Source organism: Archocentrus centrarchus, chromosome 22 (genome assembly GCF_007364275.1).
Source record: "Archocentrus centrarchus isolate MPI-CPG fArcCen1 chromosome 22, fArcCen1, whole genome shotgun sequence".
NCBI lineage: Eukaryota > Metazoa > Chordata > Actinopteri > Cichliformes > Cichlidae > Archocentrus > Archocentrus centrarchus.
Window position 1 is genome coordinate 2,610,560 of NC_044367.1, and position 13,714 is coordinate 2,624,273.

General features: G+C 41.1%; 1 protein-coding gene across 1 annotated transcript in view; it reads right to left on the minus strand.

Moving 5' to 3' along the window:
- The window catches only part of atrn (attractin), a 128,537-nt gene that overhangs the window by 100,901 nt on the left and 13,922 nt on the right, over positions 1–13,714 (minus strand). Inside the window, exons 3-10 of the mRNA XM_030718251.1 lie at positions 12,892–13,005; positions 12,567–12,695; positions 8,653–8,849; positions 5,928–6,096; positions 4,566–4,656; positions 3,123–3,372; positions 2,832–3,015; positions 1,727–1,881 (exon numbers count right to left, since the gene is read on the minus strand). Of these exons, the coding sequence (XP_030574111.1) occupies positions 1,727–1,881; positions 2,832–3,015; positions 3,123–3,372; positions 4,566–4,656; positions 5,928–6,096; positions 8,653–8,849; positions 12,567–12,695; positions 12,892–13,005 (1,289 nt within the window). The remainder of the gene's footprint in view (positions 1–1,726; positions 1,882–2,831; positions 3,016–3,122; positions 3,373–4,565; positions 4,657–5,927; positions 6,097–8,652; positions 8,850–12,566; positions 12,696–12,891; positions 13,006–13,714) is intronic.

Below are 13,714 nucleotides of genomic sequence, written 5' to 3' on the forward strand. Positions count from 1 at the left end.
AAGGAAGCCAGGATGGTTTCTGGCAAAGCCGTGTTAGCTTATATTAGACCTTCAAATAGGATTATAATTAGTTCTCAAAAATCAATTCTGATCTTAATATTTTACTTGTAAAAGGAGAGAGAAAGAGGATTTTCTATGCTGAACTCGTTCTTCATACAGGCCCACATGGGGCACTCAGTCAATTTACAAACTAAAGGTATCTTGAATAATACAGCAGTCAGAAAAGAGAGCACAGGAATAAACAAGAATAAACACTAGTTTATGTCCTCAAAGCTATCAATATGAATCCCAGACTGACTAGTTTAATGCCCAGATTAGATCACTTTGATCACTCTGCATTTACCCACACCCTGAAATCCACACAGACCGGCCTGAAGAGGAAGGTCTATTAAATTGGACTTGCTAGTTTTCAACCCTAAAGCCCAGACTTTCCTTTATATTACTAATTTGCACGATGAATGCACATCAGATGCACTAATTAAAGAGTCTCAGATGGATTTAATGCTATAAACTTGCTCACAGCAGCATTTGTTATGAGCAGGTAAGTTAGAGGATTTCATCTTATTGGGGGTGTTTTCCCTTGAAGCCATTCAAAAGGATGATTTTTTTTTTTTTTTAAAGGCGTATGGAAACAAGCTACCAAATAAATACTCATCATTTTTGTGTATCTAATATTTAAATACATGAGCATGTGTTTTGAACTCATGTAAAGACTTGTGCGATGAATCAAATGCATTTTAATTTTTACAACATGAAAAGGAAACGGAAGCAATTGAGTGGGATCAGCGAATGCCGGCACCTTCCTGTACTTTCCAGTAAAAATCACTGGTAAACCGGTAAGATGGCTTCCAAGAAAAAATTCCACACTACACTCAAAAGTCTCATGCAATAACAACCTCCGGTGCAGAGGTCGTGTTGAAAGTAGCTCGTTCTCACATTTCTAGGATTGGGTGAACATCAGGGACATCCTAATACTGTCGTGTTGAAACAGGCAAAAGCAAAAAGAGCTTCCAAATACTTTGGCAGTGTGAGCTCCCTTCATTAGACCCAAGATGCCTACCCCAAAGAATGAAAATGTAACCAAAGTAATGTAACCAAAAGCATGTGGACAACATTATTCAAACTAAAAAAGGTAACCAAAGTGTGCACTCCCAGCTGGGGCAAATTCCCAATTTTGCCCTTTTAAATGTGATCAAGAGCCACATCAAAACTTTATGGATTCTTTTTTCTCTGCTCCCTTTTAGCAGCTGGCAAAAAGGCAAACAAACAGCTCCTACTGCACACTTGTCTCGTCGCTCCAGCCTCGGCGGAGGAATAATTTTAAAGTCCAAATCATTTGACTGATAATTTAAAACAAAGTGTTTGTTCTAAAACTGTGAAAATCAAAAGCTTTTTAGAACGATGAATATTTTTAAATCAAAACTCGACAAGTTTCAACTTTTTCAAAGCATTAAGAATTATAAAGAACATGATTGTTATGCATATAAATACACCGAGGAAAACAAAAGGCACCTTCAATCTCTCAGTTAGCTGTAATTCCTTTCATTTTATCCTGAGATCCAGCTACAGTGCTGGTAAACTTAAAACCATGTCATTTGGAGGAGTTATTTAACCTTTTTTTTGTTCTGAGCAGCTTCCAGGTGTGAACCCGTGCAGATGCATGAATGCAAAGAGTCGCTTGTAAATGCTAAGCATGTACAAGCAAATTTGTGTGTGTCTTACTGACCTAGATTGTAGGCCAAGAAGTCGGAGGAGAAGCATTTGGCGCCGTGGCTCATGGATGTGTCGTTGTGTGTGTTTCCTCCAAACACCAGCATCGTCCCACTCACCATCACTGCTGTGTGAAGGTACCGGAAGAAGCCGCTGTCTCTCAGAATAGTCCTGCAAAGCCACAGTTGGGTTGTTGTTACACACTTGAACACCACACGGCCGTTACTTTCAAACAGTGTGGCTGCTTTAAGGTTTCTTTCCTTACATTTGCAGACTTCTCTGTATAAAGTATCGACTGTCTGCTCACCAAAGATTTTACTGCATTTTACAGTTTGTTTCGTGCAAAAATGCTTCATCCTTAGAGCACAACCACCAGAGGTTTACACATGTACAGGTCACTGATTGTGTCCCAGGTGAGCCTGCAAACATTTCTCCTTATTTTGATGTCATTATAGTCACGGCAGAATTCACTGCAGTGCCAATGTTACTGTATATCCACTCTGTGATAGCACTGTTTTATCATTTTATATAAATGTTTCTGCAGAAGCAATTCTGTCATAAACAACCTTAATCTGATACTCATTGATGTGCAACGAGTAGCATTTGTGTTGAATATTCGTCAAACTGGAACCTTAAGCTGTTTTCACACATGCACTTTGAACAGTTTTACAGGTCGGGATTTTTCCACAGCTGCTCCTCCTCTCCTGTAACACGCAGCAGGAAATGGCCGGCTTCAGACGTGTTCACACTACTTTAAACAGTTACAGTGTGCAGGAGGCAGGACAGATCATGCCCATTTGCTGGCTGCAAATGCTCCAGACTAGTACCTGGGATTTTCACACACTCCCACGCAGACTTTGTACTAGAGAGGTGGCAGTTTGACTGCTAAAGTCCAATCCAACAGCATTGGATGCTTGGCTTTTATGCAAACAGAATTCTTAAAAATACTAAAATAACTACAGATAGAATAATTTTTTAAAAAGGTTAAGATTATATTAAATAATACTTCCCAAGGAAAAGGGCACAGCATGCAACATTATTAAACTGAACAACAATCCCACAGGATCCGCATTACAAGAAAAAATAAAACAATATTGACAATACGACGTAAAAATACTCACCATTTCCTCTTGTCCACATTAAACTTGTACAGGTCTCCTGCTAGACCGTACTTGTTGGCACTGAAGGCCTTGTAGCCTCCGTGGATATAGATGGCTCTAGTGCTGGGGTCAAAAACACTGCTGTGGCCATAGCCCCCCTGGACCAGTGCACCATCCGTAGACACGATGCTCCACGTGTTCTTGGCTGGAGGGTCACATAATAGTATTTTATTGGTAAATGCAACACAGCAATATTCCTGTTTGGTTTCCTTTTGTTGTCTCTTAACACTCCCACCAGCACCTACAACTCACCAATGTTGTACTCCTGCACCTGGCTGATGTAACCGTACAGAGGACAGTGTCCAAACAGAACTAACATGACAGGACTGGCCCCGTCGTCAGCAGGAGGCACGATGTGGGCAGAGTGTCCCACCACGGCGTACTGGTCCTTGGCTCTGGGGCTCAAAAGGACCCAGGTCTGATTCTGGATGTGGAAAACCCACAGCTGGCTGGAGACATTTCCTGTGGCGTCAATCTTCCCGCCATACATGTAGATCTTCCCCTGGAAAGAACAAAGAGGGGAGCAGAATTATGAGACAATAATTCAAAAATCTACCCTCCAAAAAAAAATAAACTCAATTATTTTTGTAGCATTTTGCTAACAAATTGTAATTATAATTCAATGGAATAACTGAAGGCAAAGACGATATTGAATATGCATCACACACACGTTATATAGAAGTAGTATTATATTGAGTTCATTTTTCATGTCTTGTTTAATCAACCTGAAGAAAGCAGCAAACACACCTGAATGCCAACTGCTGAAACACACAGGCATTAGTATGGGGGGGTCCTGAACTGTAATGATGATTGTACCTCATTATGACTGATCCAAAGACTGGTCATAATGAAAAATCATTCTAATTAAACCCAATAATTAAACTAATAATGTAACCTGAACCCTGAAGTAAAACGCACACAAGATTCTACCCCAAAAAAATGAATTAACTTAAAAAACACATGAGCAAATATAACCTTTGCTCTGTCCTTGAGTCTTGAATAACAACACATCAGAACATGAACATGTTTATTTCTGCACGGCCTTTGTTTCATATGCAACCATTTTCTCCTATGAATAAGCCGAAGATTTTTTTTTTTTTTTTTAAATAAAAGTATTTACCCAAGCACATGCATAAGAACTATAGACTGCAATCGCACACATTAACAGGGTTGTGTTGCAGTTATAACCAGTAGATACACCGGCACATGACATGCACATTAAAATGATTTGAATTCTATCTGTTATGCATCAACAGACTGGATTTCAGATCTGTTTTTTGGAAGGCCGCGCTGACTTGAAGACATTCACAGACTAGGACGCAATTTGTTCATTACAAACACTCTGCAGCTCATCTGTGGTTTTTCAAACCACAGAGCACACTGACTGCATCCGTCTCTGAATATTCCTCCTCCTTCCTCTCGTTATTATTCCATCAGGAGTTCCTAACTGTCTTTTCTGCAGAGAAGAAACTGCTTCACTACAGCATGAAAAAAAAACAGATTTACATATAAGTTCTAGATAAGAAAAGGTCACATCGAAAAGGTAAGAATAAGGAGGTTTTAAGGTTATCGCCCACGACTTCTTTCAAGTCATGTTCAAATCACACTGAGGCCTGTAACATTACAGTAAGATGATGTCATTTAGAGCACACATTAATTTTGTGTTTTCCTGATGTTCTCCTTCCCTTCAAATACCTCATGCAGGGCTAGTGAGTGCCCATATCGCGGTGTGACAGTGTTGACGGAGGGGTCAAGGGTCAGCCACGTCTTGTTGCTGAGGTTATACCTACAGAAACGAAGAGAAAAGATCTGCTCAGAATTGCACAAGAAGGGTTTTCCATCTCGCTTTAAAATTATACATGAAAGCGTCTTGATCTGTGTATTCAAAATATTTTACAAAGTAACCGAATAAACAAGCAAGCAAGCACAGCAAAGATTCTATTAATCCCGTGTCTGCTGCAGCAGATTATGTATTTAGCTGATTTAAAATGTGATCGTAAATACCAGCCCTGCAGCAAACAGACTAGAATTACTGCCTCGCTGTTTCTGCTGCTGCCAACCATTTAAGTTCCAGTTTTACATCAATCTTTCCTTCTGTTCCTGAGTTATGGTGCTGAGTATTGGCCAAAAAAAAAAAAGAAAAAATGTTTTTGCAGCATATGAGGACATCGCAGTAAGCCGACCTTTGGAGTATAAACTGTTACAACGACATTTACTACATTACTACAACATATTTGTCTGTTAGTGCATGATTTCTTGTGTTATTGACAACCACATAACATAAGCCATCCTTCAAATGTTATATTTATTGCACTTTTGATATAATAAATCCTCAAAATTCAACAGTATTTGAGGCATGTGTAAAAAATTTGGGTGACCTATTAATTCAGCACAGTTTGAAACTAAAGTGCCATAAAAGAAATAAGATTGTGGCTCAGACTGAAAGATGTCACGTGTACAGCAAACGCCTGCATCAGGGCTCCGAAGTCTGACAGCAGGACCTTTTCGGGGGGAGGGGGTATAGTATACGCTCTAATTAAATTATATAAAGTGCGCAAATCTGACAAAATTGTCCTTTATAGTCTCACATGACATAACATGAGTTTAATAAAAATAAAAAAATAAAATAAAAACCTGGCCTACTGGCAAGACAATAAACCAAAACATGAGCCGGGGGAATAGGTGTGATCGACCTGGGTGGAGTTCAGGGTGAGGACTATGATCCACTGCTGTAATTTTATGGTTTTAATAACATGCTGTCTGTGTCCAAGACACACTGTCTGTACGAAGCTCTGTTCTTCTCCACTTCGATGTTCAGGAGGCAGGAAGTCCCGTGGCTTCTTCCTGACGGCCAAGTGAAACTTTAGCCCTCGGTACAGCCGGCATATAAGTTACAAATAGTCACATTTCTCCAAAAGAGACGCTGCGTTTCAGAAGCACAAACCCTGCAGTTGCATAGCAACAAGGAGAAATAGTGTCTCACAGCTCTTTTTGGATGAGAGCTGCAGCCAAATGCCTAAAATCAGAGTGAAGATGTTCACTGGGGAATGAACTTACGCTTTGACTATGTGATAGTCGGAGGCGTTGAAGACGTAGCCTCCGATGACCCACATGACGCCCTGCTCAACTACAGCTTTGTGGGAAGCCCTGGCCAGCCCGGCCTCTGTGTGCTCCTCCCGGCTCCAAAAAGAGGAGTTGGCAGGAACGGAGACGGAGCAGTCGGGACCTGAGAAGGGAGGGAAACCACAGAGTTAAGCTTCCACAGGAAACTCAACGAGGAAAGAGGCTTTGTTAATACAGCGACATTAAAAAAAATACACATACATGTACAATACACATAAAATAATCACATTTATTAATGCTTATTTATTTGTCTGCGACAGTGTGAGTGTGCTATAACTCAAATATCAGGAAAAGTACATTTAGAAGAAAAAAAACTTCATTGTTGATTTAATCTCCTTAATTGTCAAAGAGATTTAAATAAAGAGGTTAAAGGGGCATTTTAAGCAACACATAACCAAGCCTGGTTATACAGACATGTTATAATGACCATAAAGTAGAACCTAAATTTGTTGGAATCAGCTATATTGAGAATCACTGCTGTGATGCAGATGCTTTAGTTAATGCTGGAGCCCATTCACTGAGGAAACTATAGCTATTAAAGTTTCATTGTTTCGAGTAAAATAACTCTTTAAAGATAGATGGCTCTGGCCAGAGCTGCCTTCCTCTGTTTATGGACAAGAACAATATCACCAGCATAAACCGGAATCACTTCTGAATGAAAGGAAAAGTTTTCTGGGAAACAACTACCAAGACAGGAACACAGAGATTGGCCTTTTCCTGTCAATGCTGCAACTCCCACAGGCTGTGGTGGGGGTCGAGAGCTGCTTAACGATCTTTTTCATCTACAGTCTGATGAGATAAATCCTCAGTGGAATCAAACATTTACCAACCAGTTAATGCTATCGCTCCGTCGTACAGCGGAAACAGGATGTTCACCGCTGGGGACAACCTTATTGGTGATTTGAAAACAATGCGTAAGCTATCATGTGCCAGGAAAGGACGTTCTCTGATTCACTCCAGCAATCAAGGTCACTTTACCTGCTTTTTTATCTTGTTCAGCAGCTAATATTCCCAAAACTCATCCCTGCAATGCTTAAACAGCAGCATTATCTTTGCACCTTGGTGGCATTTCCATAAATAAAACAAACTCTGTGTTTCCACCTTTAAAACATGTTGTTTTGTAAGCCTATGGGTCTGTGAAAGAGAGATTAAAGGCCAGGGCAGCTTGACTAAACAAGCATCTGTCTCTGCTTTTGCGCTGCTTGGTGTAGAAAATGAGTTCATTTGGAAGCTGGCAGCATAAAGTACACCAAGTGTGCTATTCCTCTGCTAAAACACCATGACAGGGTAATAAAGGCTAAAGAAAAACGCCAGTATGTTTCTCAACTCCCTCAGCTTTGGTAATTAGATTGTGAGCACACTGCGCTGCTGATATAACTGCAGTTAAATTAAGCCGTTGTCTCTGCTTCTGCAGAGCAGAGCAGTTGAGCTGTTTAAGAACTAATAGAGCGGTTAGAACGGCCATATGGTCCGATTCAAAAAGCATACAGTAGTGCCGGGCCACGACCAAATAAAATAAGTGAATAGTCATGACTCAACCAAAACTAGGAGGAAGCTGATCCTGCAAAAAGTTCATTTCAAGTCCATCGGGTGACAGCAGATGGATGCTGCGGGGGCAGCAAAAACCTCAACAACAGTGCTGGAGGCTTAAAGCTTAAAGAGGCACCGGTTTGAATCACCAGATAAAACAGGCAAAATCTGGACGGATAAAAGTAAACGCTCTCATTACTAAACCTCCAACTGCTCTGTTGGAGCTGCTTAGTGCTCAGCTGCATTGGAGGTTTCTTTTCATTTATTCCTGGGTATGATTTCTTTTTGTTTTGTTTTTTTTTTAATTAACACAAAGTTCTGACCTCTATAATGCCAGCCCGATGAAAAAATATTAGAAAATAAATCAAAGTAAATCAGAATATGAAGAATTAACATGGAACAATAGACAAATATCTTAAAACTGAAAACCATAAAAATGTAAAAGGTGATTCAGGCCAAGCACACCTTTATGATTACCTGGACAGAAAGGTTCCCTTAGAACAGAAACCATCCTTCCTCAGTGAATAGAGGGGGTGGGTGACCAGAGAGCCAGAACTCAACTACACTAATCTCCCTGTAGCTTGTTCATTAATATCTACTGAGCATTTTCTTCAATAAGTCACAGATGTTGCTGGTGATCGAGGGGTCTGGAACCAGGCTCATTATAAATGGTCTTCAGCCTTTCACTGTTCTCTGATCCAATCACTTTACACTCTGATACAGAGCTGCTGGATCACACATGCAAAAGATTAAGCACAACTGTTGCATCTAATTTGCAGTTTATTGACAGCACAATTGCTCCATTAAAAAAAAAAAAAACGAACTTAAATTAGAACAGAGGAATACTGCATTTCAATGACAATCTTCTTATTAAATATTTGTATTAATAATTTTGGCCGGGGGAAAAAAGTGAATTCTTGGCGGCTACATTTATAAGCCACTGTTCAGTCTGCACACAGAAAAATGGAGCCAGTAAAAGGCTGATTTTAGTCACTGAGGAGGATTTGGCACGTACGAGAATGCTGAGGCCAACTTGATGACACTGTGGTTACTCAAGCCAACACAGTGTATGTGAAAATGAAGTCACACATCTGACAGCCGAAGTGAGCCTGCTGCGCTGCCAGCCTACCTTGCCATCCAGCCTTACAGATGCAGGTGTCGCCCCGGCAAATGCCTCTTTCAGGTTTCCCACAGTCAGCCAGGCAGTACGGGATGTCACAGGCTTCCCCCTTCCAGGAGGCTTCACATTCACAGTACACCGAAGCAGTAGAGTTCCCCATATGACACTCGCCATGGCCAGAGCAGTTGTTGGGACATGCATTCACTCTTTGAGGGAAAAAAGGAGGAGGAAACAGTCATAGAGAGAAACTAGAAATTCAATCTAAAAACCCCTGAATAAAACCTCGGGAAGGCCTTTCAACAATTGCATTACTTCTGCTTCTGTGCCAGCAGTACCTCGGCTATCTCTGCGCCTAAAGATAAAATATGCAACATCCCCCCTTCAGAAATCAGAATGTACTGCTCTTGGCATCGTCCTCCCTCATCAGGTGGTCAAGCACCTGTCTCAACACTTGTCAGTCGTCTCAGAGGGCTACCTACACTCAAACAGCACTGAGCTACAGGCTGAGGTAACTGGCAAACAAAGTTGCCCCAGGCACTGCAGAGCAGATGGCAAACCCACTCTGTCTGCGGTAAAACTGTAATACTGGTGCTCTCAATGTCAAACAGGCTCCTTATATCGTAACAGCTTTTCTGTTAGGAACCAGACGACAGTTTATGCCAACTCCTCATATGGAAATATGAATGGAAATACATATATTAGTGGAATCAGCATATTCTCTATCCACTAATATTAAGTAGGTCATATTATGTCACCTGCTCATTTAAACACTGGTAATACATGCAAATGCAGCACGTCTGTCCTATGGTTGCAGGGGTATACGGCTACGACCGGCTATTAGCATGCATGATGGAGGCCAGCATATTAACAAATAACGAATAAGAATATAGTTTTAATAAAATAAAAATCTGCCTTCATTTGAAGCATTACTCAAGTATAGTGTTACCACGCTGCGTTGTGTGGCCTGCTGAGGCTTAAACATTTTAAATGCATCGGTACAACACACACACACACACACACACAGAGATCAGCGCATTGACCACCACGCTCATGCAAAAACAGCTGCTTACAAAATGAGCAACTACTTAAAACATTGTTCTACTAACTGCAAAAAATACTCCAAAGGATACTTTTAAATCCTTATGGACATGCACAAAAACTCTTAAAAATGTGAAAAATATAACTGCATTAAAGTTTTGTTTTAAAAGTCCCAATTGATAGCATCTCTGTGCAAGCCACAGACTTCTAAAAATAATGATGTACGAAGGGCTAGATAATATAAAGGAAGTAAACACCAAAAAAAAAAAGTCATCTTCCCCAATTAGATCTTGATCTCGACACAACAAACTGTGTACAACACTGAGAATTGATCCCGAGTGTAAACAAGCCAGCGTCAAAACTTTTGTTCCAACCAAGAAAAAAAGATTATCAATCAAAGCAGGACACCGAGTTGAGGCATTAGCTTCTTTCCTCCTGCAAACACACACATTGAGCGCGACGACACAAAGGCCGCTCGTCATGCTTTCATGTTCCCGCGCCGCCTGACGGTTTGATGTTTCAGCTCCTCCACCTCTCCCAGACACCAAAGACCCGGGGAACTTCGCTTTCATCCAACTCTCCCCATTGCTATGGTGAGTGTGGCAGCGGTCCACTGTGTCTTTTGCAGATGTTGACAGTGGATTTGAGAGTATTCTTACTTGTTATGCCAGTCAAAGAAGCCAGGAGGTAGAAATAAGACATTTTTGGCTGTTTTACATTTGAAATCTGGTATGATTTCTCTAAACATTTTGTCCAGAATAAAAGAAGGCATTTATAATTTTGGAGCCTTGCATGAACATTTTTTGATTTCTAGACAGAGGTATCAGAATATGTATACCTGTAATTGTGTGCTCCCAGTAAATTTTGGCCTCTACTCTGATTCAAGGTTTGTTACAGGACTGTCAGCATGTCAATTATTCATATTTTAGGAGGTCTCTAGCTCGCTCACAGCAGAATCACTTCAGGCTACAACATTCATACAAAAACAAAAATGCAAATATACAATGTAGCATATAGCAACTCTACAGTGGACCTGAAAAAGCACAGCAGATAGTGTCAATACCAGATTGCAGAGCAAAGTGCAGTGTCATTACACTACACCAAATGGGCCCATTAAAAGCATGTTAAAGAGGAGCGAAATGAACTGCTGGCACAGGCCCAAAGTACAGAGTACTGACAGAGGCAAAGAAAGGCCTTAAATTCACACCCCCACCCTCCCATTACACTTTGTATAATAATATTTGCAATACTTCAGGTTCAAATCAGGTCAACTCCAGAAACCAACCACAAAGTTAAAGTGTAAGACATAAAAGATTCAGTTCAATTCAATTTTATTTATATAGCGCCAAATCACAACAGTCGCCTCAAGGCACTTTATATTGTAAGGTAAGGATCCTACAATTATTACAGAGAAAACCCAACAGTCAAAAAGACCCCCTATGAGCAAGCACGTGGTGACAGCAGGAAGGAAAAACTCCCTTTTAACAGGAAGAAACCTCCAACCAGGCTCAAGGAGGGGCAGCCATCTGCTGTGAGCAGCTGGGGCTGAGGGGAGAGAGACAGGACAGCTCCCTTTTACATGTTGTGGAAAGGGACGCTGGGACGCCATCCGTTCGATTTATAAGCCAATCTATGTTCCAACCCTCACCTGCAGTCAGGAGCTCTGGACAGTGAGCTAAAAAGAAGAGAGAAAAATTTGTTTTCCCCCCACAAGATTGGCTTCATTCCTGAAGTTGTTCCATGCCTCTTGGGCACATGAAGCTGGGAGGAGACCCCGGGGTAGACCTAAAACTTGCTGCATCTGGATGGGAATCCTAAGGAGAACCTGATAAAGGCTGCTGAGGAGAAGAGCTTTTGGGATACACTGCCAAAGCTGTGATGCAGCTCAGATAAGCTGAAGAAAATAGGTGGATGGAAAATGGGCATTCAGGCTTTCTAATTAATAATCTCCACTGCTTTTATTATTTAACTTATTTATTTATTGTGACACATGCTGAAGGCCAATGCAGTGCCCTGGGTTCAAGACCATTTCCTGTGTGTTATTCCTCCCACTCTCTCCTGCTCCTCTGTCAGGCCTCTGTACTACCCTGTCTAATAAAGGTTTAAATGCCAAAAATAAATCTTAAACAAAATAAAACAGATTAAAATCCAGCTTTTATTATGGCCTCACTTTCCTTCCAGTCCCTGAAAAGTAGGGAGGACCCAAATATATGTTACACAAACAAAAAACTGCCAGCGTGTCTGAAGGCTTTCTGGAGTAATGTTGCAGCAACAACAACATACTGCAGCAAATGGACGACAGTAACCCGACATGATCCTCTGCTAAAATGCTCTCAACCAGTCGTGCCAGCACACCGGCTGAATCATGTAGCAAGTGAGAGGTTTGTATGCGTCATCATGTCCCAAGGAAGGGTGTGAAGTGGGCCCTTCACCTAAATTAATCTCAGCCAGTGAAACAGAAATGATTTGTGCTGAGGCTCTCCTGTCAGGGCTCAGTATCCAGGCATTTGTCATTTAGTAGATACTTTTTATCCAGTGACTGACAGCACGAACGCATTTGTGGACCCCAAGAGTTGCGAACCCTGAGGCATGACAGGACTGCACAGTCAGCTTAGAGGATTATGAACAACTTGACATGCAGAAGCTGCCAGTCAAGCTAGAATATCAAAAATGAAGAATAGACTGACAAAGCCAAAAACACATCCAGTTTCTACAATTGTTTTATGGTCCAGCCAAACAGCAGAGAAACCTCAATTTGTCCAAGGATGCACCGATTGCAAGTGAAAAGCTGAGTTTTCATTCACTTTAAATAAATAAATACATTCATTTAAACAATATACATCCTATATATATATATATATAGGATGTGGTACTGCTTCTCTCACCGGTAGGAAATGTTGAAGCCAGTAAGGTTGTAGGCAGCATCACTGAAGAAGTGCAACAGGGCGTAGCCGGACTGAGACACCACCTCCGGAACGGTCTCATTCCCGTATCGCTCAGGAACAATCAGACCGCTGCGATAATAATCCAAAAGAGAAGTTTAAGGTGTTTTTATTACTACAGTTTACGCCAAAGCAGTCATATATATGAAAGGCAAGCTTTTAATGAATACAATGCACTTTTTTGGTTTGTAAATCCCTCTTCAGACCAAGAAACAGTGCACATGTAGACTGCCAGTAATGAGATCTACGCTAAACCGGACAGACGTACCTGAAAGCAGCCAGAAGGGGCGCGTAGATGGAGTCGCCATCGTACACGTAGAGGTGGTCCCAGCTGCATTCAGTAGCAAAGTGGTTGAAGCGTAATCGCAGAATGGTGTTGGGCCTGTAACACAGACACAGACAACCTTATCCCAAGCACTCTGAAAAATACAATAACTGATGCCCACAAAGACAGACAAGGCTACAAAAAGACAGCAGTCTTTTCAGAGAGCTGCTTCTTTGAGCAGAGGTTGAGAACTGCTCGTAGGATTTTTTTTTTTTTTTTTTTTTTTTTTAAGAAAGCAGATCAAAACTCATTTGAATGCAACAGATATTCGGGAAGATTTAGAGGGAACTGGAGAGGTGGTGCACTGCTGCACTTACAACATCACCCTTACTGAGGAGAAGAAAACCTTTTATCAGAAGTTTGCAAGTCAAAATCATTTTTTGAATCAAGGTGTGATGAAGTTAAAGAACTTTCTATCCGCATTGAAGCAAAGCGTGTTTGGAGAAGTGTGCAACATTTCTGTGGTGTGCGAGATCTGTATATGGGTTTGTGTTGAGGCTTGCCTCTGAAAGCACAGCATCATCGCACCAAATGTAAAAATGCTGAACATAAAAACAAGGTAAGGACGGCATTATAATCTTAAACGCCTCAAAAATCCAGAAGGGACTACCTAAAAACGCACAAGCTGAAGATTTTGGCAGTGACCTGAACTAAACGTCCATTTAAAAAAAACAAAATTTAAAAAAAAATGCCCACAGACTGAAAGACCACAAAAGAGAAGTGGATTGAAGGTGGCCAGACAAATTAACTAAACAAGAACGGTGTG